The following is a 27,330-nucleotide window of genomic DNA, read 5'->3' as shown; positions in this document are numbered from 1 at the left end:
TGAAGAAGACGGTTGAAAAAAGAAAATGATTCAGGTGACATGCTGTTGCCTTTAAACCCTGAGCTGGTTTAGAAAATGCTTTGTGATGACTGTTAGCAAGAGGCCAACATTTCAGAGAGTACTGATTACACTTATATCTGCTAATGTCCACGATCAGTTAATGTGCAAGGTTATTATAGTGAACTAAAACTAAGCTAAAAACTAAAACTAGGTATGCACAAACATTTTAGTAAACTTAGTAAAAATGAAACTTTTAAAAAAAATGAACACTAAATGAAATGACTTTGTGAACTAAGTAAGTGGAACAAAATTAAAATATAGAGAAAATATCCTTCATATTGTTTGCCTGATCTGACGGGCATGTTTTTGAGACTTTTGGATACAAAACTAAATCACCTGCTTTCAAAAATGTCTTATTTTAATACAATAAATACAATAATACTTAAAAAGTCTAAAAACTAACACTGAAGATAATAAAGATTAAACTAAACTGAATGTTTCAAACACTAAAAGCTAACCTGCCGTGCATAAATCTGAAAAAGAGCAATTCCCCTTTAATTTTGTGACATTTGACACGGTTGGGTTGTTATTAAAACTCTTTACCAGATTTATACTCATTTCATCTTTCTGTCACGTAATAAATTTAAATTGCATGTTAAAACTAATTTTAAGACTATTCCAATACTGCACCCCTCTCTCAGACTGCTAACTTGCACGCTTGCATGTTTTCTTGAGTTTCCAAAAGTAAAATGGGAGGCAGAGCTACCTCCCAGTTTGGACTCAAGAGACAAACTGAATCTCTGCTTTTAAGTCCTCCTATTTGATAAAGCCTACTGTGGATCAGGTGACCCTGAGCCATCCCGTAGTTATGCTTCTATAGATGCAGGCAGCTGGGGGACTTCCCATGGTGCACTGAGCACTTCTTCTCTAACCCTTCACTCTTCTCCTTTCACTCCCTTATGTTTATTTGCCACTCCTGCGTGTAATTAATTTTTGTGTTTTGCTTTGCCAGAGTTTTCTTCCTGTTTAAAAGGAATTTCTTCCTTACCACCATCTCCAAGTGCTGGATTACATCGGATCATCTGATTAGTGGGTACTGTGGGATTTGTGTGTTTGTGGTGGGGTGGGGTAGGAAGGTTCTCCTTATCCTACCTCCTACCCGTTTCCCCTGCTCTCCTATTTCTGGTATCCCTGATATAATCCTTGCCTGAGCCTTATTGTATTGTTTGCCTCATGAAAGATGAACTCAAGATAGTCAATTATCCAGTAATCTATAAGTAAAACTTGAAACAAATGATAAATAATTGCATTTTAATGATGCTTTTCTAGGCAAATGAGGCACACAAAGTGCTTAACACGGCAAACCATGTTCACAAATCCACATATATTTTATTGTATAAATGCACCACTTTCGATACATATCAGACACGGTTCACTATCTCGCCCAAGGACACGTCATGTGGGCCGAAGAAGCCGGGGATTCAACAACCTGCCTTCCAATTAGTGGACGGGCGCAACCTCAGCCGCCTCTTGAAATACGCCAATCACAGCATCACAGAATCAAATCAAATGACTTGATTCATTTGATCAAAATCCCAAATCAAATTTAATAAATTTCTATGAGATTATGCCTAAATTTATATTGTTCTTGCCTCTTGTAAAAGAGGCTTCAGGGACTTCAGGGATCTCAATAAAAGCCGTGTGTCAATTTCACCCTTTAAATCCACTTTGGTGAAAGGGAGAGGATGAGGAGGAGAAGAGGAGAAAGCAAGCAGAAAAATCTGCTGCAGTTCAAATAAAGCAGACTCAACTTTAATGTTTCCTCCGACACACTGGAGCTTTGTGTCGAGGTTGAATCACAAATAGCTGTCCTAACTGGCATGCAGAGCTGGATTTACCCAAATTAATCAGGAGAGGGAGGCTGGGTGGTGAGAGTCAAGGGAGCCAACTGAGTTTTCCATTAATTCTCCCTCTAAAATCTATAATTAAACAAAGAGACATTTTTTCATCTTTGGTTTTCATGTTTCTTTTTTCCTCTAAATCTTGAATCGCATTTTTAAGCGCCCACAGAGCAATGCGGTTTTTCAAAAATGCCAAAAAGAATTTGAATCAATCCAATTATCCCTCCATCTTTTCCTTTTTCCACCCATCCATCAATCCTCCTTTTTCCTTTACCTCATTTTCGTTCTCATCCCTTTTTCTTTTCTTCCTTTTCCTCTGCTTTCTTTGTGTCCTTCCTCCCCTCTCCCTCCTCCCCTCATATTAAATCCCTCAGTGAGCAGCCTCACTGATGTTTTTTTTTTCTCGCAGACAAAAATCATCTCTGTCTTTATTGTCAGGCTGCTGAAAGAGGAGGCGTGTGTGTGTGCGTAGACAATCTGTGGTTTATCGAGTGTGTGTTTGCGTTTGTGCTTCACGCGTGACTGTGTGTGTTTTCACGAATAGTAGCCATTTTTCCCATTTTCTCTCTCCAGCCTTGCTCATCTCAGCTCTTCCTTTTTCAGTCCCTCATCAGCACACACGCAGACACGCACACAAAAACCACTTACCTTCCTATTGAATGACAAGCTCTAATGGCATTTAAACCAACCGAGTGAAAAACAATGGACATTACTCACCGCTATAATAACTCCTGCTCCAAAATATCTCAACCTCTTTCTTTCCTTCAACACTGCTGCTGCACAATCAACCATTAACAATAATTACATTAGCACAATTCTGCATAAATTAATCTCCCCGAGTTGCAGTGTTTGCAAGCAGCGTTTTCATAATGATGTAATTATAAAGCATCTGAAGTGAAGCAGACATCACACGCTCTCAGTGTGACGGCTGATGAGAGACTCCATCGGGGGAAATGTGAAACCTTAAAGATGGCAAAGATGATTGGCCAGTGAACCATTACTTCCAACTCAGTAAACAGCCTGTGCATGGGAGCTATTATCCTTTCAAAAAAGAGATTGTAATAACATGGCAACCCCACATGTGACAACCAGATGTGGCTTGCCAACCTTGAATTGCAAAAGCAAACATGAACTAAAGGAAATCCAACGGCCACCACACTGTTTTCAAGTAGGAAGATTAATTGCCGCATTTGCAGATGCGTGCAATTTATCATTTTATTGTTGGACTGAAATTTACAGACTAACACTGCTTTTGTTGCATTAATGTAACTATCAACAGGCCTCTGTGGATTACATCTAGTGCTTTAGATGCTTTAGACACCAATAAAACACATCTTGTTAGCTCTGTAACAGGATATAAATATAGTGGTTCACTGGATTAAAAAAAGAGCACAATGGTAGAGCATAAACAAGTCGACAAAAATATAACCGTTGAATAATCCTCGTGGTTTCTATGATATCCTTTGGCATCTACAGGATTTTGTGTTTTTAAGAGTTAGTTACAGTAAGAGGAACATTGTGGTTTTGTTTAACTAAAATTATTTGTATAACATTTTTTGCAAGTGCTTCGCAGTTTCAATAAAAGCACAGATTAAAGACACATGCATGTGTCTAAACATACAAACACACAGTTAGACATATACATAGAGTAGTGCATACACACTCCAATACACACATTAGGAAAACAAGAGCCAAAAATAATGGGCTGGTTGGCTGAATCAGTGGTCATTTAATACAGACCACTGATTGAGCTGACCTGACAGGCTGTTCAGAAGTTCAGGAGCCTCAAAAGCGTGATTGCCTCTGGTTTAAAAAATTAGAGCAAGGAATAGTTAAAAAACCCTGATCAGACCAGACCAGAAAGGCTAACTGATGGAAAAAGTCTGAGCAGGTCTGCTGTGTAGACTGGAGCCATGTTATTAATAACATTTTTAAATGAATTAGAAAAAAGAAATGAAGGGAAATGATAATTGGGGTGATGTGTTGTGTGCTGGCTTGTTGTTTATGCAGTCGAGCTGCTGCATTCTGGACCAGTTAAAACAAGCACTTAAAAAGTTACTTACAGTTATCAAGATGAGAGAAAATGAAAGTGTGTACTAAAAATGTGAGTGTCAAAGGTTTGATTCTTGCAGAGTTTCTTAAATGAAAAAAGCAAGACTGGATGAGCTTTGAGATGTGAGATTCAAAAATCAAATGTTGGTCACAAATAATGTCAAGGTTCTTAGCAAAAGGGTTTGATGGAGCCGATGTAAGAATTGCCATCCTTTGAGAAGCTGTTTGAGCCGAAAACGAGCACCCCAGTTTTTGCCATCATTGCAATGGAGGAAATTTAAAGACGTCCAGTTGAAGCATTCACTGATGTTGTTTGACTAAAAGAAAAGTACAGCTGTGCATATTATGTGAGATAAACACATAATAGAGATGAAAAGCAAATTAGCTGCAGCCAATGGGACAGTAAGTGTAGTTAGTCTACTTGCCTATTCTAGCTGCCCTGTTTTGGTGGTGATGTACACCAATAACGTTGACATTACCTTGCTTAACCTTAAATCCTGCTTCATAGCACAGAGCTGTGATTCGCTGCCCCTCGTAAACATACGATTTGAACAGCAGATGGGTGGGGCTTCTGTGCTCACAGCTGCAGCTGTTTGCCTGAGATATTCACTCTTTATAGAGAACCAAGAGTAGAAAAAAAGTGCCTGAAACAGTCTGAAGCCTGACCTCTTGATGGAAATTCCTAGTATATATGCTGGCCTCATTTAAGACTTTTTCTTTATATAGTATGTACGACTAGAAAAAGGGAAGAGCACACAAACCACATCTCCAAAAACCACATCCCCTGATTTGCCATCATATTGTCTGAGTCAGATGAAAGCAGCTTTAATCTGATTTGGATTTGAGCACATATGAGACACTCATTGCCTGAGTCAAAGAGCGACTGAAGCATCCCTCTGAGTGCAGCCGCTACAAGATGTTTCAGGAAAGCTGCAGTTAAATAAAATATGAAAGGAAGCGAAGAAGAAGAGGATGTGAGGTGATTCTTCGACGAGTTTTCAGGTAATGACAGACGGTGGGAGGTGAGATTATGATGCTGTTTTATTTCTGTGTTTCCTGTGGCTTTGGAGGCTTTGATGAATGGATGCAAAGGAAAACCTGCCAGCCTGCAGAGCAGAGCACGTGGGCGTACTGTCATACCATGAAGCCTTTTTCACTCTGTTGGCACTGATACTTTGATAGCTAATGGACTCTCAGTCCAGCCTCCACATGAGCTGGTCTAAAAACACCCTTCACACTGCCGTTTGCTCGTCCACTTGTTCTCCTTCTCTTCTATTCAAGCTTCTGTCCAATCAAGTAAAACAGAAAATCATTTTCCTTCGGTCTGCATCAGGCTGATTAATCAAAATGCCAATAAACTGAGCCAATATTGGCATGTAGTCAGACTTACCTAGCTTTGATTGATTACATATTTATTCAAGCTGATCAATGATCTTTGTCAACCCTCTCTCGTTGGGAAAGGAGAGCAAATAAACATGTGCTGTGGTATCACTCCACAAATTTCTGTCTGCAGTAATGCCCACAGTAACGACAGCAATGGAGCTGCACCCCGGCTGTGCAAAATGATTGACAGTTTGAGCTCACAGATTGCACAGTAGTAACAGTTTTGTTGTTCTTAAAGCAAAGGTAAGGCTTCAATAAAAACAATACAGCAAACAAAATCATGTGAAATCGTGATTCTTTGCTTTGGTTTGTTTTTTTTAAGTGACACTCCTGGAATTGCGTTTTTTCGTAGACCTTGTGTAAAAAGTCAGAATTGTGTGAAAGAAGAACCGAAGGCACCTAAATCTCATAAATCATGCAGTTTTTCTATTTGCAGTCATGCATTCAAGTCTTGTGGGTTGATCTTTGTTTAACAGACCGATGTACTACCTTTTGCTAGAGGCAAGGACATAAGATGCAGCAGTACAAGTCATGGCCTGTGATAAACAAGACAAAATACAAACTGCTGGAGCTTCTCCACTCTGGCTCTGCCTTGAACAAGTGAACAATGAGGGAACAGCGTGCTGGCTTTGTGGATCTATGGACGCCTCTGTCATCATATTGTAACCACAATGATATCACGTTGTCCAAAGCTCAGTTTCTGGCCGGTCATAGGGGATGTAAAGTCATAACAGATATATGACCACAATACCATATTTTAAATGCCTAATAAATGTGTAATAAATAAATAAATCTGGAGGATAAAATGTACATTTAAAGGGTAAATCAGGGTACATTTTGAAAAGAAACTCAACCAATAAAACTAAGCCTCAGGGCTTATTATTATTATTCCCCATTTTCTGACCTATTTTTGATCCTGAACTTGTCTTGTTAGTTGGAAAGAAGTTAATATAGAAATTAAAGGAGTTGACGAGGAAGTTCAACAAGTTATGCCTCAATTACAGGATGCTAGTGAAAATCCTGTGTTGGTTGGTGAGTGGTTGCTAAAGGTTGCCAGCTCTCCGGTGAACCTGGTCACTAAGAGGATGGTGTACCAATAACTCCCTTGTGATTTCTTTGGTTGATAGCAGATTGTTGCAGCTTCCTGTCGTTCACATGCATGCCAACTTGCCTGCAAACACTTGCTAACTAACCTCTAAGGGGTAGCAAAACTTGAAAGAGCAAACTGGAAATGGAGACCATTCATCTTCAAAGTATGTTTTCCCTTACCCTGAAATTAATACATTTAGAAAGGCACAGTTTCCCACAATTTCACTGCCACTTAGCAAGTAGTTGGCAAGTGTTTGCTGTTGGGTAGTATAAATTTTTCCAAGCAAATTGTAGTTACCAGACTGGTCTGTAGGCCTGCATAACTGAAGCCTAAATGAACAGAATGAAAGCAAAGAGGTTATTAATGTACTAATGTGTCAGCGTGAGTTGTGCGTTATTGTCTGATTGGGGTGCGTAACAAAAACCATTTAGTTCTGCTGACATGCTCATTTGCCTGGTGTTGAATAATAATAATGACATCTAATGAAAGTGCAGCTTTGCTGTTGCTAATTTATCGTTATTGAAGACACTGATGACTCTGCCTATATGTTTGTTACATTTCAAACATGCTTCCAGGTTTTGCCACTCTTATTCTCACTGATTTATTCCAGCCTAACAGATTCAAACCTCAAACCTTTAATTTCAAATAGCTTTTAATATTTGACACAAAACATTTTCATTTAGACTCTGAGGGTTTTGTTTATTGGGGTTTTACAGTCACCATGTTTTAGGGGTAAAAGCTGATATTTTTAAGGACTAGACAGCTAAACTCCTTTGTATTATATACCTAGCTTAAGGCTGGCGAGTGGAACTGAAGCATGCTAATGTAGCTATGTGTTTAAATAAAGAAAGCAAAATTTAAAAAAAAGGAATTCCAAGGTCACTCGCTTATTTTCAAAAGCTTCTAAAGCTTCAGATTTTCCTCATATTCACAAGGGGTCTACTTCTGCCTTCTGCCTGTCTGATTTCCATGTTTTCAGTCAATAGTCTCCTGTCAATCACAGCCCCGTGAAGCCAACACACAAAACCAAAGTAAAACTCTCCTGCCAGTACTGCTCTCTGCTGAAGCACTGAAATTAAAGGTGGATTTTACCCAACAAAAGAAGGAAAAAATAAATATTTCTCAACAGGGTGAACATATCAAAGTGTTTTCTACAAATGGGCGATGATGAAATTTTGCACAGTCTCAGTCTGCAGCAGTAAGCGCAACTCATCTGCAACACAACACGTCTCTTTGCAGCAGAGGACTCAACTCAGCAGGTTGTCAAATGGATGTATTCTGGTTATACTCTTATATAAAAGCAACATTACTGAGCATTTGTGTCACTTTGTGGTTAAATTGCCATCCAACAGCAACAACATCATTATTTGTAAAGAGATTTCTGAATTTCTGTTTTAAATCTGGGGCGTCCTGGCTGAACTCTGAATCTAAATTAATGTGAATTTCTGTTTAATGTGATTTCTTTTTTATATGTAGAAGACAACAGTTTTACAGATTTGCAACAGATGGCATCTGATTTGGGATTTTCACCAGTTTATCACAGTTAATTGCAGCATTATCACAAATAGATTGCATGCAATTACCAAACTGACCCCAATAATTTTGGTTGTTCTGCAGTTTCCCTGAAGCGGTGCACTATCAATCAGACCATTTGATGTGTACTAATGCAGTAAATTTAATTCTTGTTCATTACTTTTGTGCAGAAGCCGCTGTCATGCCTTTTTTTCCCTTTAGGCATGTAGTTCTACTTATTGTCAGTCTGCTTCGTCTCTGCTCTTTGTTATGCCTCTTCTCACATACAGCAGTCATTCACCAAACACACACACCCAGTTAAACAAAAAGATGAGGCGAAAAATTTGTACCCTGTCTCTGCAAATGCACATTTGCATTAAGCTCGATTTCAAAATTAACCCAACACACACAAACACCCCCATTCTCTCTTTCTCTCTTTTTCTGATGATGATGGTGTAGCTGTTCTGCACACATTCATGAAATTCTGTATGTGCTGCATGTACCTGCACACATTGTTGGTTATATGCAGGGATGCCTACATAAAACTAGAGTCAGGTAGATTAAATGAAATACAAATCCCATCCTGCGAGTCAAAAATTGCCTTGACTGGTGTCCTGATCACTCTGACCAATGCCCATATTAAACAAATTAACCAAAGCTAATTTTCACAGCCAGGGCAATATCAACAAATATTTAAAAGAATTAAAATGTTGTCTTTTGCGTTTTCCCACCCAGAATTCAGCGTTAATGCCATCCTTCCACACAAAGACTTTACTGGGTCGCCCATTTATTTCTTGTGAGTCTGTAGTCCAAGATGGTATCACTGTAGTCCAGCAGCTCACTGCGGCAGCTGATAATTTTTCTATTTATTGTCAAGTGTTACTTAATAAGTCATTGGAAAAGGTGTGGTTTCACGTCTTTTAATGCCCACCTACATGTGTACCCCAACCCTGTGGGAAATGATGGATTTCTGTTTGTAATGCTCTAAACACTGACATTGTTTTACACAGAGATCTTTTTATATCAATGTTTCCTCCTTGTAACATTCCCAGAATAAAACTCAGAGTTTAACAGCTGTAAATTTTAGTCTTTGCACATTTTAGCAAACACGTGTCAGATCCCTGGTGGTTTGTCCTCCCACCCTTTAGAAATCCACATCAAGACTTCACAATCAGACATTTCGTGCCTTTAGAAAACATGTTCAGTCTTTTGGAAAGACATCTGGCTGGCTGTTAGATAACTATGTGTCCATGCTGGCTCCAGCCAATATTCTTTGAAAAAGGAAGGATAAACAACATCAAAGCTCTGCTGATTATCAACCTCGGGTGAAAACTGGACACATACTGTATGACGCAAGTTTGAATCCTGCTGAGAGCTGGTGACCTTTATGTGATGATAAATAAAAAAGCAGGACCCATCATAAAGTCCGGTCAGTGATCAGCAGAGGGTAAAGAAATGCTAATAAATATTTGAGACGATTAATTTAATTATCCAATAAAAGTGAATATTTTTATTTAGTGCTCTATAACTGTCAATAGTGGGAAAACGACAGATTCTCTCTTTGTATCACACTGTAACACTTCCAGTCCTCATTAACACCTTTTTTTCCCTTTTTAGCATCATTAGCGCCTTACAGGTGTAAGGTGGTGACCCTGCACAGCTGCTGCTCAGTTTTATCTTTTCCATGCTGATAGTTAAAGATGTTCCAAGCTCTGTAAGCGATCTATTTGATTTAAAATCTACTTTGGCTATTCTCTTGGTTTAACCACTCAAACTGAATCCTCAGAAGAGAAAATGTTGAAACAATGTTACATTAAAGTGAAAGTCACCAAGACAGCATAGGGAGGAGTTCGGGGTAGACCAAGGGCTAATAAAACACTGGCCTTAAATGCTTCATAAACTTTGAGAAGACAGAAAATAACCCCCTGATACTAAAAACAATCAGCAGTTAGAGCTTTTATTTGCACAAAAAGTACCAAAATTTACAGTGTCTTGCAAAAGTATTCGGCCCCCTTTTCCACATTTTGTCACATTACAGCCATAAACATGAATCAATTTTATTGGAATTCCACGTGAAAGACCAATACAAAGTGTGATCTTGCCACAGATTCTCGATTGGACTTAGATCTGGACTTTGACTGGGCCATTCTAACACATGGATATGTTTTGTTTTAAACCATTGCATTGTTGCCCTGGCTTTATGTTTAGGGTCGTTGTCCTGCTGGAAGGTGAACCTCCGCCCCAGTCTCAAGTCTTTTGCAGACTCCAAGAGGTTTTCTTCCAAGATTGCCCTGTATTTGGCTCCATCCATCTTCCCATCAACTCTGACCAGCTTCCCTGTCCCTGCTGAAGAGAAGCCCCCCCAGAGCATGATGCTGCCACCACCATATTTGACAGTGGGGATGGTGTGCTCAGAGTGATGAGCAGTGTTAGTTTTCCACCACACAGAGCGTTTTGCATTTTGGCCAAAAAGTTCCATTTTGGTCTCATCTGACCAGAGCACCTTCTTCCACATGTTTGCTGTGTCCCCCACATGGCTTGTGGCAAACTGCAAATGGGACTTCTTATGGTTTTCTGTTAACAATGGCTTTCTACTTGCCACTCTTCCATAAAGGCCAACTTTGTGCAGTGCACGACTAATAGTTGTCCTATGGACAGATTCCCCCACCTGAGCTGTAGATCTCTGCAGCTCGTCCAGAGTCACCATGGGCCTCTTGGCTGCATTTCTGATCAGCGCTCTCCTAGTTAGGCCTGTGAGTTTAGGTGGACGGCCTTGTCTTGGTAAGTTTACAGTTGTGCCATACTCCTTCCATTTCTGAATGATCGCTTGACTCCGTGGGATGTTCAAGGATTGGGAAATCTTTTTGTAGCCTAAGCCTGCTTTAAATTTCTCAATAACTTTATCCCTGACCTGTCTATTGTGTTCTTTGGACTTCATGGTGTTGTTGCTCCCAATACTCTCTTAGACAACCTCTGAGGCCGTCACAGAGCAGCTGTATTTGTACTGACATTAGATTACACACAGGTGCTCTCTATCTAGTCATTAGCACTCATCAGGCAATGTCTATGGGCAACTGACTGCACTCAGACCAAAGGGGGCTGAATAATCACGCACACCCCACTTTGCAGTTATTTATTTGTAAAAAATGTTTGGAATCATGTATGATTTTCGTTCCACTTCTCACGTGTGCACCACTTTGTGTTGGTCTTTCACGTGGAATTCCAATAAAATTGATTCATGTTTGTGGCTGTAATGTGACAACATGTGGGAAAAGTTCAAGGGGGCCGAATACTTTTGCAAGACACTGTAAGTGCCAAGTGAGTGTGATTTTATCATAGTCTCAAGGTTTTGTTGTGTTTTAGAGTTTCACTGTCATTCTGGTTCTATTATTGTAGGTCTGTACCTTACAGTATAAAGTGCATTGAGGCAACTACTGTTGTGATTCACTCTGTGTGCCTTCTGTCTCATCTATGATGTTGTGTCTTTGTCTTCCCATAATTCATGCTCTATAATGCTGCATTTCATTGTGTTGGTTGCCAGTTTGTGTTTTGTGTTTACCAGCTCATCTTTGTTTTCTTCTTATGAATTTTTGTATTCAGTTTTTTGTTTTGAGTTTGATATTTCATCGCTCACAATTTATTTGCTCATCCAGTCTTTGGGTCCTCACTCCTCCCTTGACACTTTTTTAACATGTAGGCAATTTTCCTAAACTTTACCAAGTAGTTTTTAGCAACTTAATCTAACCCGATTAGAAGAAAAATACCACAAAAAGAAAAAGCACATACAAATGATAAATTAAAATATATAGAAAACCTCAGTCCCACCTAACAGACATTGCATTCAGCTGTCTGGCCACCTTGTAACTTATTCCATCACCAGCCCTCCAAATGACAACTCTGTTAGTCTCAAATGTAAATCATTAAATCTCAGCGTCCAGTATTTCAGTGTTTTTGAGTATCTGAGTGACACAACCTGGCACAATTCCAGTGTTTTGCATTAAATGAAAAAACAAACCATTAAACAAACCATTAACCTGCTGTCAAGCTAATTCACAAAGGATTGTGGAAGAGACAACAACAAATCAAACAAATCATTTTTTTTAATTAACTAGTATTATTTTTTAAAAAAGCTAATAAGGAGGATAATAATAAGGATAATAAGAATAACAGTGGTCTGGGGTAACACAAGAGTTCTCTCTATGCACAATGCAAAAAAAGAGCAAGAAGGATAATGCATAATGTTTGGTATCAGGAAAAGCAAGAAATAATATGCTTCCAAGTAATAATTTATTTAAGAATAAACCATTTTCCTCTCACGTATGACCTGAGAGGAAAATGCAATATAAAGCAGTCATGTGTTCACAGCACATACATATCAGTTTGTGGAATGTGGCTAAACAAAGAAATTTTAAAAAAAGGTAAAAATATTGCACAATATAAGAATAAATATAAGCAATACATATTTGATGGGCATATAGCTATACAGCTGTTCTATTGTACAGAATGAGAATATTGTTATGTTGTTGATATGAGAGAGCATTTGTCTACACAGGTACACAGATGTGTGTGTGTGTGTGTGTGTGTGTGTGTGTGTGTGTGTGTGTGTGTGTGTGTATATATATATGTACATATATATAGTTACCAATTGGATTAAGAAATTGTTGGCAAACTTTGGGGCAGGTCTGGATAAGCCGCTGCTTCTTCCTGCTCCTTTTCAAACACCTTTTGTTTTTGTTTTACAGATAATTTTGCTGGAATTCTTTTATGTTTATTTTCCATTTCCTGTGTTTGATAAATATATAAATATAAATAAATAAAAAAGAAAGAAAGGGTTGTGGATGATGATCGATGATGGTCAAACTTGCTGTATGTGGACGTGATGAATGTGTTAGTAGAAGTTTAGAGCCAGCAAATATTATGACGTGGTACGGTTTACCAGTTAAGGTCGGTTGAATCATTCATCGTTGTACGTCACTGCATCAACATCTCTTCATGCTAGGAGTGAGAATAAAAACTAAACTATGTGTTACTGAGCACACTGTGTGTTTTACAAGGTGGATAATAGAACTTAACGTCCTCCCCGCCAACAAAAGAATGATTGGCCTACGGGCAGACTGCCCAGCCCTACTAACAAAACCTTTTCCTTTAGAGTCGTTTGCTTTCACCTCTCCCAAAAAGCTCAGGAACCCTTACAGTATAATACAGTTTAAGCTGAAATTATAGAAAAAGGTTTCATATTTAATAAATGCATGATGTTTAGTGAGAAAAATCAAGATTACGATTACTGACCAGAATAATCATGGTTATGATTTTACAGCCTTAATGCAACCTATTTAATAAAATGTATGCCATAGCTGAAAATGTAATACATTCATTGTCATCATGAAAGCTTTCAGCCAGTGAAACACGGCACAATAGTTTTATTTGTCAGAAAAACACTTATCAAGAGTCTCAGCCTATTATCCTTCATAATCACTCACTCTTAAAGGTGCAGTTTTGGAGGATTTCAGCTTAAAACGCTGAAAACTTAAAAAGCCAAGTAAGTGCGTAATGGACCCGTAAAAAGCTGGCTGGGCAAAGTGATCTGGTTATTTTTACATGGATGAGAAAGAAGAAATGGTGCATTAAAGAGGAACATTGCCCTACATTGGCCTCTCCTCATCACTCTCAATCCCGATGCTTGCTTCGCTTGCTTTGGATCAGCTGTTTACATGCGACACTACAACTCCTCCTGAATAAACTAAACACTGTCAACGTCACCATGGAGACCAAGCCTGCACAAACCTGTTAAAACCCACCAGGTAAACGTGACGATTCAAAAGCTGCGACTACAGCACAACGGGAAATGATGCTTCTGAAAAAAGAAAATGGAATAACCGGATATTGGCGGGTGCGTTGATGCTGCTGCTGCAAGGTGATCAGAATTCAATATTAGGCGATAGGATCCGTCAGGAGCCGAGTGTTTTTGTTTCATCCTCATTCAGCCTGCAGGGATCCAGACTGACAGACAGAAAGTGATAGCAGAGCAGCCGCTGTCATTCACAGAGAAACTCAAGTGCATCTTATTGTCATGCAGATGACAGCCTGAGCCTCAGCAGCAGCAGAAGAACTGCTTTTATTTCTGCCAGTGTGGCTAGATCAGATTTATATTTTAGCGAGAGGGTAGCTTTTTGAAGGTAAATTGGAGCATTTTTCTGCAAGAATTTTTGCTATGATACGGTCTCGGTTAGTCAGTGCGTTGCTCACAAAATTCAGTACAACATATCTGCTCCACCAAGGAAGAATCACACCAGTTGTGATGATCCCTTGAGTTGGTTCACGTTTCTGCAGTTTCCTTGTGCTCTCATCGTGGTGTTAAGTCTATCATTAGCCATTTCTGGGTCCAAATGCTCTTTCAGTTCCCGAAAGCAAACAATTGTGAAACAGTTTAACTCCAAAACGTTAATTCATTATGAGGTTTAGCAGAGCTGGAATAAGTAGTAAGTAAGCTAGCTGGATGACATCTAAAGATGTGAGGTTGTAGCATGCCAATAGTTTCAGAAAAAACAAAAAGCAAAGCAGCTCAGCTAGAACTGTGAGAGTAAAGAAGCCGCTCTCAAAAGGGTTGGTGAAGTGTTAAATTGTTTGTGATCAAACTTCATGCTGAGCGTCTCAATTGGGCAGAGACAAATGCTATAGTATGGCAGCAAATAGACAAAAAAAGCAGACCAAATTTCTGCCTGGAGAATATCTGCGATGAGACCATCCACAAAACAGGATTAGTCATCAATATGATGCTGTATGGTTTAGATTTCTTCCTAAGTCTCAGACAACCTGAGAGGGATTCTTTTCTAAAGTATTCAAATATTTGGGCTGTCATGGTTTTAAAACCTTCGTTTAACAATATGTTATATAAAATGAGTGCTAATAAAAAGCTGGAGAGGTTTGGACTCTCAGCTTAGTAGTTTCTGGAGGCTTTGTGCTGATTTTTTTTTTTTAAATGACAGGAAGAATAGCCATAAATTTTAGCATTTATGTTCCCTTCAGGATGATGTGTAAAAGTGATCATTTGATGGTTAATCTTTCTCTAACATCACATCATTTAGTTTATGATCACTTAGCTCTGAATGGAATCTTGTTTCTACCAGCTATTGCAGTTTTTAAGTGGTGGATGCTAATAAGCATTATAGACATTATAGACCAATCATTTTCTGGACTCTGTACTTTGGAACCTCAACATTGTCGTGTAGACCACAGCCATGTTAGGATTTTTGGAGACAAAAGTGACTACTGGACAGAGAGTGAAGTGTTAAGCTGACTAGCAATGTGCATTCTTATATACCTGCTAATTAGTAAGCTAAGAAAATCCTACACCCTAAAACTGAATTAAAAACATCATGTACAATATGTTTGTACAATTAACCAGACAACAAGCTCTATTATTGATCAGACAGTTGCATAAAGAAGCATAAACATGAGCAGGAGGTCCAGTAGAGTCACTGGTGGATGGGACATCTACCAGATAGCTATTAGCTACAGCTCCCTGTGTCTGCAGCCACATATTAATCATCCCTACCTTAAAGCCTTATAAATAACTTTTCTCCAGTGTAGTTGTTATGAACAGTGTCAGGTTTGTATCTAATAGATTACTGCATAACTACACATGACAAAGGTTTAGGAAATCCGCTCATTTTTCGTGTGTCTGAAAGAAAAACGAAAATATCAGTTGATATGTTAGAATATCGAACTTTGAAAAATTCTCCGAAAAAACCTCCAGGATATTCAGCCAGCTCTAAATTGGAGAAGAGAAAATAAAATACAAAGTTGATTAAATCTTCAGCAATACTCATATTTCAAAAACAAGTTTAAAAGAAGGCTCTTCAGTACTGTCACCAGTTCCTTCTGTAATTTGCATTTAATGTATGGTTCTGTATAATCTTCTTCCATTTGACTGTAGTTCATTAGCTCTATGCACAAGTACAAGCTCTTCCATGTACTCACTGTTTCCACAGTTGTTCTCATCAGCAGGGCGTAACTATTTAATCCAATTTTGATTCCATTTAAATTAGATGCATCATACATCATTCATTCTTATTGTGCCTCCATTAATTTTAACCAGATTAACTTCCAAAAGGTGCAGCAGCCCAAAAATCTGTGTTTGGTTCCAGAGTAATAATTAAACACCAAGTCTCGAGATACTGGAGACATTTGATTTGAAGGCTAAACTTAAAAGCCGCAGATGACAAACGCTCAGTTTGTGGGGCTCAAGTGAAGGAAACATGTCAGAGCAGGAGGACTGCAGTGCATGAAACTGGATATTTCTGCAGTGGCTGTGGTGTTTTTTTGTTCGGCTTTAAATTCATATGCAAAGACCATGATGACACCGAAGCTAGTGGTGCATTCATCCACTGAGGTGTAGGAAGGGTTCATGTAGACGACATTAAGGGGAAAACCGTCAGTCATCTCTCATACAGCTGTGAGAACACATGTTATTTATATTTTAATGAATAATTGCATTTGAGCTTTGCAGATGCCCTTGAAACTCTTGTGCAATCAGTCTGTAATCCCTTAAGCACCTTTAGGTTAATTTGTGAAATTTTCACCTGGGTGGAAAAAAAGCATTAGCAAAACATTTTTTATTTATTTTTACTTCTTCTTAATCAAAACTGTAAAATAGGACATAAATGACAGCTTGTTCATATCATTAGAAGGCCGCTGAATTTACACAAGATTCACAAAGGAATCCATCATGTCAGACTTGAAGCTTAGTTCAGTATCTATAGGCTGTACGTATGGCCCACTGCTGTGTTGGTGTCGGATAAGAGGGTGGGACTTTATAGCTAAGGGCAGCAAACTGCATCCACAAACTGTATGGATGCAAAGCAAAGACACAAATATCTGCTGAGAAGTACTGCTGGAAGTATCAGACTAACAAAATTGCATTCCCAAAACAAAACATAAAGCAAAGACTTATTGGAAACCTCACAGCAGGCTTCAGAAATGATTCAAAAGGCACCAACCACACAAATGCAGTCAAGAAGTCCAGTTCAGTGACAGACAGCTAGTACACACAGCCGCCTGTGTCAGCACACCTGCCAGTCACATAATCCATGTCCCTAACTTTTAACCTCAACAAAATCCAAATGTATGACCCATAGGTTGTTTTCTGAAGGGGGAAGTTATCCATAGAAGCTGACACCAGTTTTTGTATCAGGCTGTGAATGTGTGTTTTTTGGGTTCATTTTCAAATGAAAGTCAATGAGGGCATGGATTGTTTTGGAGCAAGCCTCAAGTGGCCATTAATGGAACTGCGGTTTTTAGCACTTGTGTTGACATTTTTGTCATAGAAAAATTACGTCAGTTCAAATGAGGAACTCCTGGGTGAGATCACTACAGTCATGTTATTCTATATGTTATTGCTACCATTAGCGTCTAGTAGGACCAGAAGCTATGTTCTTATCTTATGATTGACAAGTCACACCATCAAAAATGCACAATCATAATTAAATTTACTTTGGTCCAATTCAGTTCAACTCAAGGTGCTTTATATTATAAGGCAAAGACAGAGAAAATAACACAGGGAAAACTCCAATAAACACTTAGCGACAGTGGGAAGGAAAAACTCCCTTTTAACAGGATGAAACCTCCAGCCGAAGCAGACGCGGAACAGTGAAAATGCTCTGCTCAATGCTTCAGTAACAGGACTTTGCAAACTTATGTGTGACCTCACAGTGGCTATGTCCATCTTTACATACAGTTTGGCTGCACACTCTTCACATCCCATTCCCAGTGAGCATGATCTGCAGTGGCCCCACCTTACAACCTGCAGGACCCAAAGGATCCGCTGCCAGCAGAGGTCCAATGGCCCTGCCCCGACAGGTCAGACGTGCTTAATGATATGACTAATTTGTGCATAGTGTGACTTTCTCATTTCCCTGATTCTCTAAAGCAGATGTGGAGAGTGCAAACTCAGGATGACCCACAGAGATCCATTCATGGAAATAAACTTGATTTATTTCCATTATAATATCAAATTAGCCCAATTTCCAGGGTTTTAGTCTCTCTATAATCAAAGGACACCCAACAGTTGCCGAGTGGAGCCCAGATTCTTGTTGACAGGAAATGACTTACAGCCTCCACAGACTGAGCTCAGGGTGACTGTGTGTGTGCGTGTGTGTGTGTGTGTGTGTGTGTGTGTGTGTGTGTGTGTGTGTGTGTGTGTGTGTGTGTGTGTGTGTGTTTCACTGCTGAATGGGAATCCTTCAGATCAACAAATAAACAAAGCAGCCAGTGCAGACCAGCGTTCCTCCTGTCAACAGCATCTGCCAGCAGCAGGAGGAAGCTTCAGTTTTTCCTGCCTCATAAAGCTAATCCTGCATGTGTGTTTCTAAAAAACTAACAAAAAATACACCTTCTGGACATACTCCATCTGCTTCTTTTTTGTGTCTTTGTCTTTAAGTGCATGTCCTCTGCTGTTACATCCCATTCCTCCCTCCCTATCAGACATCTCTGTCCCCATCTTACCTCTCCACCCATCCCTCCATCTCCTCTCTGCTGGATGACTTATTCAAAACCCTCCAAAAAATGATTTCCCAACCATTCCTGCTAGGCCGCTGTACCGGCTCAGGAGTGGCTCATTAAACCTCAGCCATCCGACCTGTCAACCCGCAGTATTTACGTCTTATTTTAAAAGGATGTGACCCTCGCTCTAAAGCCTGATTATATTTGATATCCTGAGTGTCTTCCTGAATGAATTAAGCAAACAAAAAGGAGGATGTCAAGGCAAGGCTAATTTTTATTCTGTGTTTTCCTAAGTTGGTGGTGCACCTGGGAAGGATTATTTAAAACCAGTACTTTCAGGTAAAATGAATGAACTTCTTCAAGCTCTATCCATCACATTTGACAGCTGGTGCGACATGCAGGCTTTATCTTGAGGTGACCACTGAAATTCAAGTTGATTTAGATAAAGCTTTACAATAACTGCCTAGAAGCTGCCAGACTTAAAGACATGCTTCTGGAAGGTTAAATTAAGCCTTCTTTATCTTATACTATGCCTTTTCTTTAACCAGTTGTTTTAGCCCCTCCCCATTTAAGCCAACTTTCAACTGATTGGCTGCATTTCAGAAACAGAAGGTGAGTTGTGCTTGTGTGCCTAAATCAGTGGTATTAAGGACCCTTCTTTATGACATCATGCAGAAACAGTAAAACAAAGTATCTTAAATGCAGCATTTATAGCTCTTGGCTCACAGGAGCTACTTGTAAACACACTGATGTCATTATCTGAAACTTTTGCATATAAGCAGTCAACACCTGACAGATATAATGAAAAGCATAATAAGTCTGCTTGAATGAAATAATGTGACTTTGTTGTTGCTCTCACCATGATGGACAATGACATTTGCCATTTTGTTATATTACAGCATCACATTTTAATTCCCTTTACTGCTGAGTTCTTGATGCACATGCCTTCTCCTCTAATCTCCAGGAAAAACAAGGAGCACTGGATTAAATGGCTCTAGAAAGAGGAGGAGGAGGAGGAGGAGGATGGAGATGGAGGACACACTGCTGCTGCTGCTGCTGCTGCTTCCTCCCTCCTCCTCCTCCTTTTTTCTTCATCTTCCCTCCAAAAAGAAAAAGGAAATCTCAGCCTGGTAAACATCAACACAGACACAGAGAGCGGGAACAATGACACCAGCTGGGCAACAACAATGGCAAATAAATATCATGTGGCAGCATTTAACCATTCTGAGTGTCTGCTGCTCCTTTGTGGCCTCTACACCTGCATCTGACTGACCGCCTCCCTCCTTTTATTTCCGCGTTAGGCTAAATTAAAGGCAGCTTCCTGCAGGTGTGCTTCTTCTTTTGTTGCCGTGTTGCATTGTTGTTTCCCCCCCAGACAATAAAAGCTGGCTCACCTTCTCGGCTCCTCTGTGCTTCTTGGCGGCCGGCGTGTCGTCCTGCTGCCGTCTCACAACAATAGCGCCGGTTTTAACTCCACACTCCAGCGCGGTTTTCCCGGTGCTGACGGCGGCGGCACCGTTACTATTGTTGTTATTGTTTACGTTGCTGATATCTCCCGGGAGCCTGGAGTCCGGAGCGGCGCACAGGCAGTGTCCGGAGCCGTCGCGGCACAGATGATGCTCGGGAGCGGGCAGGGCGGACGACGGGAGGAAGACGGAGGGAGGAGGAGGAGGAGGAGGAGACGAGCCATCACCACCGGGCTTCTCCTTCCTCGTTCGGGCAGGAGGAGCAGCGGCGTCCCTCTCCCTGTCTCGCTCCCTCTTCCAGCCCCGGATCATGTTCTTCCCCTTCCTCTCCTCCTTGCCTTTGGCGCATGACGCAGAAGGAGCGGTCACTTCGGAGACTCCGTTCCCGCCGCCACCGTCCGCCTCTCTGCTGACCGCTGAAATCATCTCCAGACCTTCTCCAGCGACGCTGCGTCCTTGAGCCTCCCGACGCTGTTGCTGCTTGCCGATCCCGAAGCACGCTTCTCCGCCGCCTCGCACCACGACAGCAGCCGCTGATGAGTGATCCGCCGAAGCCGCCTCCGGTTCCTCCCGTCCCTCCCGGCCGACTCCTTTACGCTTAAGCGCGGATCTCCTCGGCTCCGACCCGCCGCCGCCAGGTGTCCGGGTCTGGAGCGAGGGCAGGGCCGCGTGTCTGTCGGCTGAGCCAGCGGCACTGAAGGAAGAGGAGGAGGAGGAGGTGATGGAGACAGAGGAGGAGGAAGAGGAGGAGAAGGCGGCGGTGTGGTTGGGTGACAGCTCCTTGCAGTCTGTCAGCAGCCCTCCATTCTCCCCAGCTCTCAGGAAACGGTTCATCTCCTCGTTTCCTTGTCTCCTTTGTCGATCTCCACAATAATCAGCATGCAAGTCATTGTCAGAGCGCCAGCCAGCCGCAGTGTGGCGGAGAGCACCGGAGGATCAGGCCCGCTCCTTCACAAACTACCACACAGACTGAATGACAGCTCGCAGTATCTGACAGGGCTGCTCGCTGTTATCACCCGCAGCACAGTAAAACACGATAATCACAAATCTACACTTGTGTTTTCATAAAATAATAAAAACAATACGAATAAAGTTCATAAAGTCACATTTGGAAGGTTTATTTCAATCCAGACAATAAAATGCCCCAGTAATATATGGATATGTAGCACATTACTGTTTATTTTCAAAGAGAGAATAGATGGTTTTGTTTTCCTTCGACTGTGAATGCATCTTCCCAATGTCTCAGATGCCACTTAATTACTGTCAGAAAATGCAATTAGTTGGCCGCAGGAGGGCGCTGCCGTGTTTGTTTTATAGTTTATGCATCAGCTCAAGTGTCAGTGATTGGATGCCCACTAAATTCCAGCTCGATGTCTTTGTTCTTGGACTGCTATCGCTGCTTTGTATGATTCCGTTATTTAAACTTCAAAGAAAATTTGAATTGCTGTTGAATTCAGTGACTACAAAGATGATGACAGAGTATAACTTAGTGGGGTTATGACAGTTTAAAAAAGAAAACACTTTTTAAGGCAAATATCAGTATTTTTTAAGCTGTTTTTATCAAAACTGGCCAGTGTTTCTGTATGTTCAGCTTTCATGTACGAAATTAAAGTTTATTATTAGAGATTGCTTTAGCAGAGCTGCCCAAAAGATTGCTTGGATGCATTTTGAGACTGTTGCTAAGATATTCTTGTTAACTTTTTAAAATTACACTTTTAATCTTCATTCTCTTTCTGAAATAACCCCCCTTTTTTCAGCTTCTGCCTCTTTACAGCCACTCTCTCTTTAATAATAATGGATTGGATTTATATAGCGCTTTTCAAGGCACCCAAAGCGCTTTACAATACCACTATTCATTCACTCTCACATTTACACACTGGTGGAGGCAGCTACAGTTGTAGCTACAGCTGCCCTGGGGCAGACTGACAGAAGCAAGGCTGCCATATCGCGCCATCGGCCCCTCTGGCCAACACCAGTAGGCAAGTAGGGTAAAGTGTCTTGCCCAGGGACACAACGACCAGGACAGAGAGCCCAGGGATCGAACCGGCGACCTTCCGGTTACAGATGCGATTCCCAACCCCCTGAGCCACGGTCGCCCCGACCACAGTTTAAGGTAACGTTCCTCTGATTGGCTGCCCTTCACAAACAGGCCCAAACAATGATCTTTAACAATGACCATGTTAAAGAAAACCCTCTCTGCTTGACATCACACAGATCTACGATTAGAAAAAAATTACTGAAATTGAGTGTTTAGAGCAGTGAAGCCTAAGCCTTTGACTTTCTTTTGCATAAACATACCTTGCTATTTGAAACTTCTGCCCAAATGCTGTTTACTGTCACCAGAGTTGAAAACATATGTACCTGAATTTAACAGTAAATCTGTTACAGTGCACCAGATAACCTTCAGTTAAGGTTGTATGATTACAGGCCACGTTGCAAGAGCACAATGAAAACTTGCAAAGATAAGAGCTATGCAGTGAGCAGAGTGATCTAATCACATGCACACTAAGCACAAATAGACTCACGGTAAGCACAGAAAAAGCCTTTGTTATCATGGAAAATGGTGGAAGAGACACATAATTAACTAGAACTTTCTAATTTATTAAATAAAAGAAGCAGAAACTGCGATAATCTTTATGGGATGTGTGAGACAGTGTTAACAGCATGTCAGGAGCTACATGAGTATTTGTATGTTAGGTGTGCGGTGTTGTGTGGTGCAAAAACTAAAATAACCAAGCCACAGCCAACTAAACAAATAGCACAACGCTGGGTGAATGGAGAGAGAGCATACACGCTCCTGGGAGACTGTCCAGGTGTTTCCAATTGCTATGATTAACTATGCTTCTAGAAACCTGCAAGGCAGCACAGAGGGACAAACAGGCGGAAACACACAGCAGACCTGGCCAGGGCAGAAGACCCTTCACACCACCAAGAGACTCTATTGGGTACCTTAATCAGATAGTTTAAGATTACCACAAAGAAATGTGAAACTCTGAAGGGAAGGCTTAAAATGCCCTTAAATATTCTAAAAAATAAATATGACATTGAACCAAAAAAAACACACAACAAAATAACATTAAAGAGACTCAAAACGATCATATAATGATGGATAGCCACATTTAGACCCAAATGAACAAAACTAGTTACAAAAACCACACAAATACACTCACAGGGTTTAAAGACCCAAAGCAATCATAACTTCATGCAGTTAGCACTATATAAAAACCTCCATCATCCCAACATGTTAGAGACGTAAGAATGATATATGAGCATCATCTGTGTTTCCTTCACAGTGTGGAAGTGAAACCATCTTCACTGACAGATAAATGAACGAATCAAGAGGCCGAGGAGGAATGAAATGGCATCAATGACAAGTGTGTATATCCAAATAATATTGTCACTCTGCTCAGTGCTTCTAGTGTGAAGATATTTTTTAATGTTTCTATTGGTTGTGATTAAGAAATAATACTCTGCAAATCTGAACAATCAAACAAACTAAAATCATAGTCAGTGTCTGTTAATGAGAGTGGAATAGCAGTTTTGAGTAACACAATCTTTACACATTAAGTGTGTAAAGACAAAATGTAAATTAAGGGAAACACAAATTCAAAACGGAGAACTTAAAAGACAAAAGCTGGTGAATACTTAGGTGTATATCAACTTTCCTTTGCAGTTTATGGCGAAGACAAATTTGGTTTCGTTGCAGAAACTCCTTTATGTAAATTCCTGAAGTTTTTTCCCCATATTTGCACAAACACTGCTCTGTTCCTACATGCGTTAAATAAGCATAACACAACATGCAAATGAGACTGGGCTTCCTTTATTTGCAGTGTGCACCTGCTTCCAGTCACAGAAATGAAGCAATCTGACTGAGAGGGAGCGCAAATAAATATATTCGGCAAAATGCTGGAGTGCTCCCGTGAAATGTCTAATTTTGTACAAAACACATTTATGAGTGTGTCAATCAGTAACCAGAGATAAAAGGTTTAGGATTGCAGGAGAAGGAAGCCTATCAATCAAACAGTGTCAAAGCATAGACCGACAGCAGATAAAATCCCTGCCGGGATCCAGCAGGTATGTCATATCTGACCTCATTGTGCCCTGCAGTATACCCGAGGAAGAATGGAGTACACTCCATCGAATCCAACACAACATGAACTAGAAGACAGCAGTGATAAATAGTTTATGATGCAGAGACGAGAGTCAGCTGTGCCTCCTGTCAAGTACAGACTACTCACTATTAAAGGAAGAGGTGTGATGTCCACACCTGTCTTTGGTGCAGAGGAAACTGGGTGTCATGAGAAAAAAAAAGTTCTTTATGGAGTGTAAAATTTTGAAGCAACAACAGCAACAAAAACATCCCAGATGGTTGCACTACATCCAGCTGGGAGTACTCACTACTACTCTTGTTTACTTAAAACAAGCCACATTTGCTCAGATATGTAAATTGGTGTCATGCCTCTATATCTATGCTCGTAATCTTAGCCCATTAAGGGCTACGCTGTTTTGTTTTAAATTTCCATCTTTTAAAAAGCATCGGCGATTCTATCAGCGACAGCTGCGAAACTGTGGGGTCAGGCTAAACATGTATAAATAAAGCATCACATAAACAGATGCATGCATGTCATCCACCTGCATATTAAAGCCTTGAACTTATTAAAAAAATTATTATTCTTTTGACTGGATGTGGCCATATATGTACCAGGGGTTATCAGCTAAGTGCAAGTTTTCTAGCTTGGAATTCAGAATTTAATGTTATATTAAACAGGAAGCAAAGTTTGGCTGTGATGGCAAAAAAAACTGTTCAGCTCACAGCTTCAAGACGACACCTCGCTAACCAGTCTCACTTAAAGCTGTTGTTTATTTACAGTCTATGCCCACAGCTTGAGTGATGGCAAACTGTGTGTCATGCCAGTAGTAGTCACTAATGTAAACAGCAGGCCTAATAACTTAGTCTGATATGTAATAAAAAGATCTCATAATTGTGTCTAATGCATCAGTAAGCCAAAAAGTGGCAATTTTTTATTTAGTGTTACATTATCACAGTTTAGAATAGAGAAACTAGCAACAACTAATTGAGCCTGTTTAATTTTTCATAATGAGAACAAATGCAGTTGAAACACTTCATGTTGAATACAAAACTATTTAAAACATTTTAAATATTATTATTTGACTGACACATACAGTATTTGGTACACTCAGTTTGTTACTTTATGTCAAAATTCATATGGAATATTAGGCATAAGCATTTTAAACCTGCAGTTCTTTTGGTTTATGTTTGCATTTCAAAGGACATCTTGTCTGTTTACACACCTTTGATCCAGTGCTCTCAGTATGCAGATTATTTTCTCAGCTCACGTGAAGCAAACTGCACAGAACTGGCCATAAAAGTACTAAAAACCAAAAAGAGAGTAATTTTGGTTATTTCATACTACGACATGGGCCACATGAGAGTTTCGCGAGAAAGTCAGCATTTGGATCACAGACTGTCTTCACCTTATCTTTATAATCAGTTCTTTTAAAAAGAAAAAGCTGAATCAGCTATTAAAAGACCCCAGGGGGAAAAAAACCCACTTGGCAAACAGTTCAGCTCTGTTTGTATTTCAAAGTGCACCACGTTGTTTCTGTGTGTACGTTCCCTAAAGAGGGCTAAAGTCAGTTGTGAGCCAACAAATATAAAGACACAACAACAAATGTTGGAGAAATCTGGCAGTTGCTAACAGACTGATGAACAGTTCTTCATAGGACTGTTGGAGATTCCAGAGTTGTTGTTGTTGTTTTTTACTTCAGACTATCAGTGTTAAACTAATAAGACTGTATTGCTCACTCTGACTTTTCTCTGTAAGACCTGACTTAAACATGGCTTTAATAAAGTTTCACAAATAAATACATCCAAAAAGTAATGTACTAAAATGGTATTTATCAGTGAAATAATAATTGTAAATAGAACCAAGATAAATGATTTTTGCTGTTGTCATTCGCCTCTTTTATTTGCTGTCATTTCATTTCAGCTCAGTGTGAGAGTCTTTACTGGTTAGAAAAGGAGCTGAGGAGACGCAGGTAAAGCAATGATGACCACCAAAGAAAATATTTTCATCTGAGCTGGGGAGTCTTGTCAACTCAATTCAAATTATTTTGTGGCACAAACAGAGAAAACATTGTTTATAAAATGGTAACACTTTGCTGTTACCCATGGTAGCTCTCCAGTTAGCATCCAGTGCACGGATGCATCCTGATATAAACAATAGACTGGCCCCTTAGATCCATGTGTCTTTGATTCACTTTTGGACCCATATCTGATCTAAATTCAGAATCAGAGCATTCCTAAGTATGGAGAAAATGTTCCTGACAGTCTTATTACAAAAAAATCCTTGTAGAATAAGTAAGAACGCCTTGTTATGCAGGGGAACAAGACATTATCAAAACCCACAAATGATAGACTGATCCATCCATCCATCCATTCATCCATCCATCTTCTTCACTTTATCCGGGGGCAGGTTGCAGGGGCAGCAGCCCAAGCAGAGAAGCCCAGACCTCCCTCTTCCCGGCCACCTTCTCCAGCTTGTCCGGGGGAACACCAAGGTTTTCCCAGGCCAGCCGAGTGATATAATATCTCCAGCGTGCGAACCACCTCAACTGACTCCTCTCGATGTGGAGGAGCAGCTGCTCTACTCTGAGCCCCTCCCGGATGTCTGAAATTTTCACCCTATCTCTAAAGGAAATGTCAGCCACCATTCGGAGGAAGCTCATTTCTGCCCAGGATCTTGTTCTTTTGGTCACTACCCACAGCTTGTGACCATAGGTGAGGGTAGGGACGCAGATCGACTGGTAAATCGAGAGCTTCGCTTTTACACTCAGCTCTCTTGCTCACCTGTTCACCATGACGGACCGGTACAGCCTCCACTGTGATCAGTCTATCTGTGTCAAAAATATGGCCCAGGGGCCACAGCTGGCCCTCCAAATGATCTACTTAACAATAGTTGCAACTTCACATTTTCACAAGTTCACATTTTTCTAGATCTTGACAAATTTTTTGGATCAGCAAAAGCAAAATGTAATAATTATTTAGTAATGTACATGAAATGAGACGTACTGTTTTTTAAGGGCTGTTCATCATTTTGTAACTGCATGGTTACTTTTACTTCTTTATGCAAAAAAAGGTCATTTTACCATCAGTTTAATGGTCTGGCCCACTTGAGATGAGTATGACACCCCAGAGCCAGTCATCTTTATTTATTCAACATTCATTTTTATACACCATCTTGAAGCTTTTTTGACTATGAATTGTCTAGTTTTTTGTGCGTGTGTTTTTAAACATTAAATGTTAAAGACCGAAGCCACTTTGGTCCTTTCTCCAAGCTATTTGCACTTTTAGCTTCATACAGGAAGTATTTTCTGCCATAATTAAAATGGTGTCATTGCTGCA

At 40.2% G+C, this 27,330-nt stretch overlaps 1 protein-coding gene across 3 annotated transcripts in view; it reads right to left on the bottom strand.

The window, feature by feature from the left end:
* The window catches only part of znf608 (zinc finger protein 608), a 66,038-nt gene extending 45,182 nt beyond the window's left edge, over positions 1-20,856 (bottom strand). For all 3 annotated transcript variants that reach the window (XM_040050588.1, XM_040050589.1, XM_040050590.1), the window contains exon 1: positions 19,833-20,856. In XM_040050588.1, the coding sequence (XP_039906522.1) occupies positions 19,833-20,738 (906 nt within the window). In that variant the 5' untranslated portion in view covers positions 20,739-20,856. The remainder of the gene's footprint in view (positions 1-19,832) is intronic.
* Between the last annotated feature and the right edge of the window lie 6,474 nt (positions 20,857-27,330).

This window comes from Simochromis diagramma, unplaced genomic scaffold, assembly GCF_900408965.1.
Source record: "Simochromis diagramma unplaced genomic scaffold, fSimDia1.1 OVJJ01000131.1, whole genome shotgun sequence".
Lineage (NCBI taxonomy): Eukaryota > Metazoa > Chordata > Actinopteri > Cichliformes > Cichlidae > Simochromis > Simochromis diagramma.
This window is presented reverse-complemented; position numbering and strand designations above follow the sequence as displayed.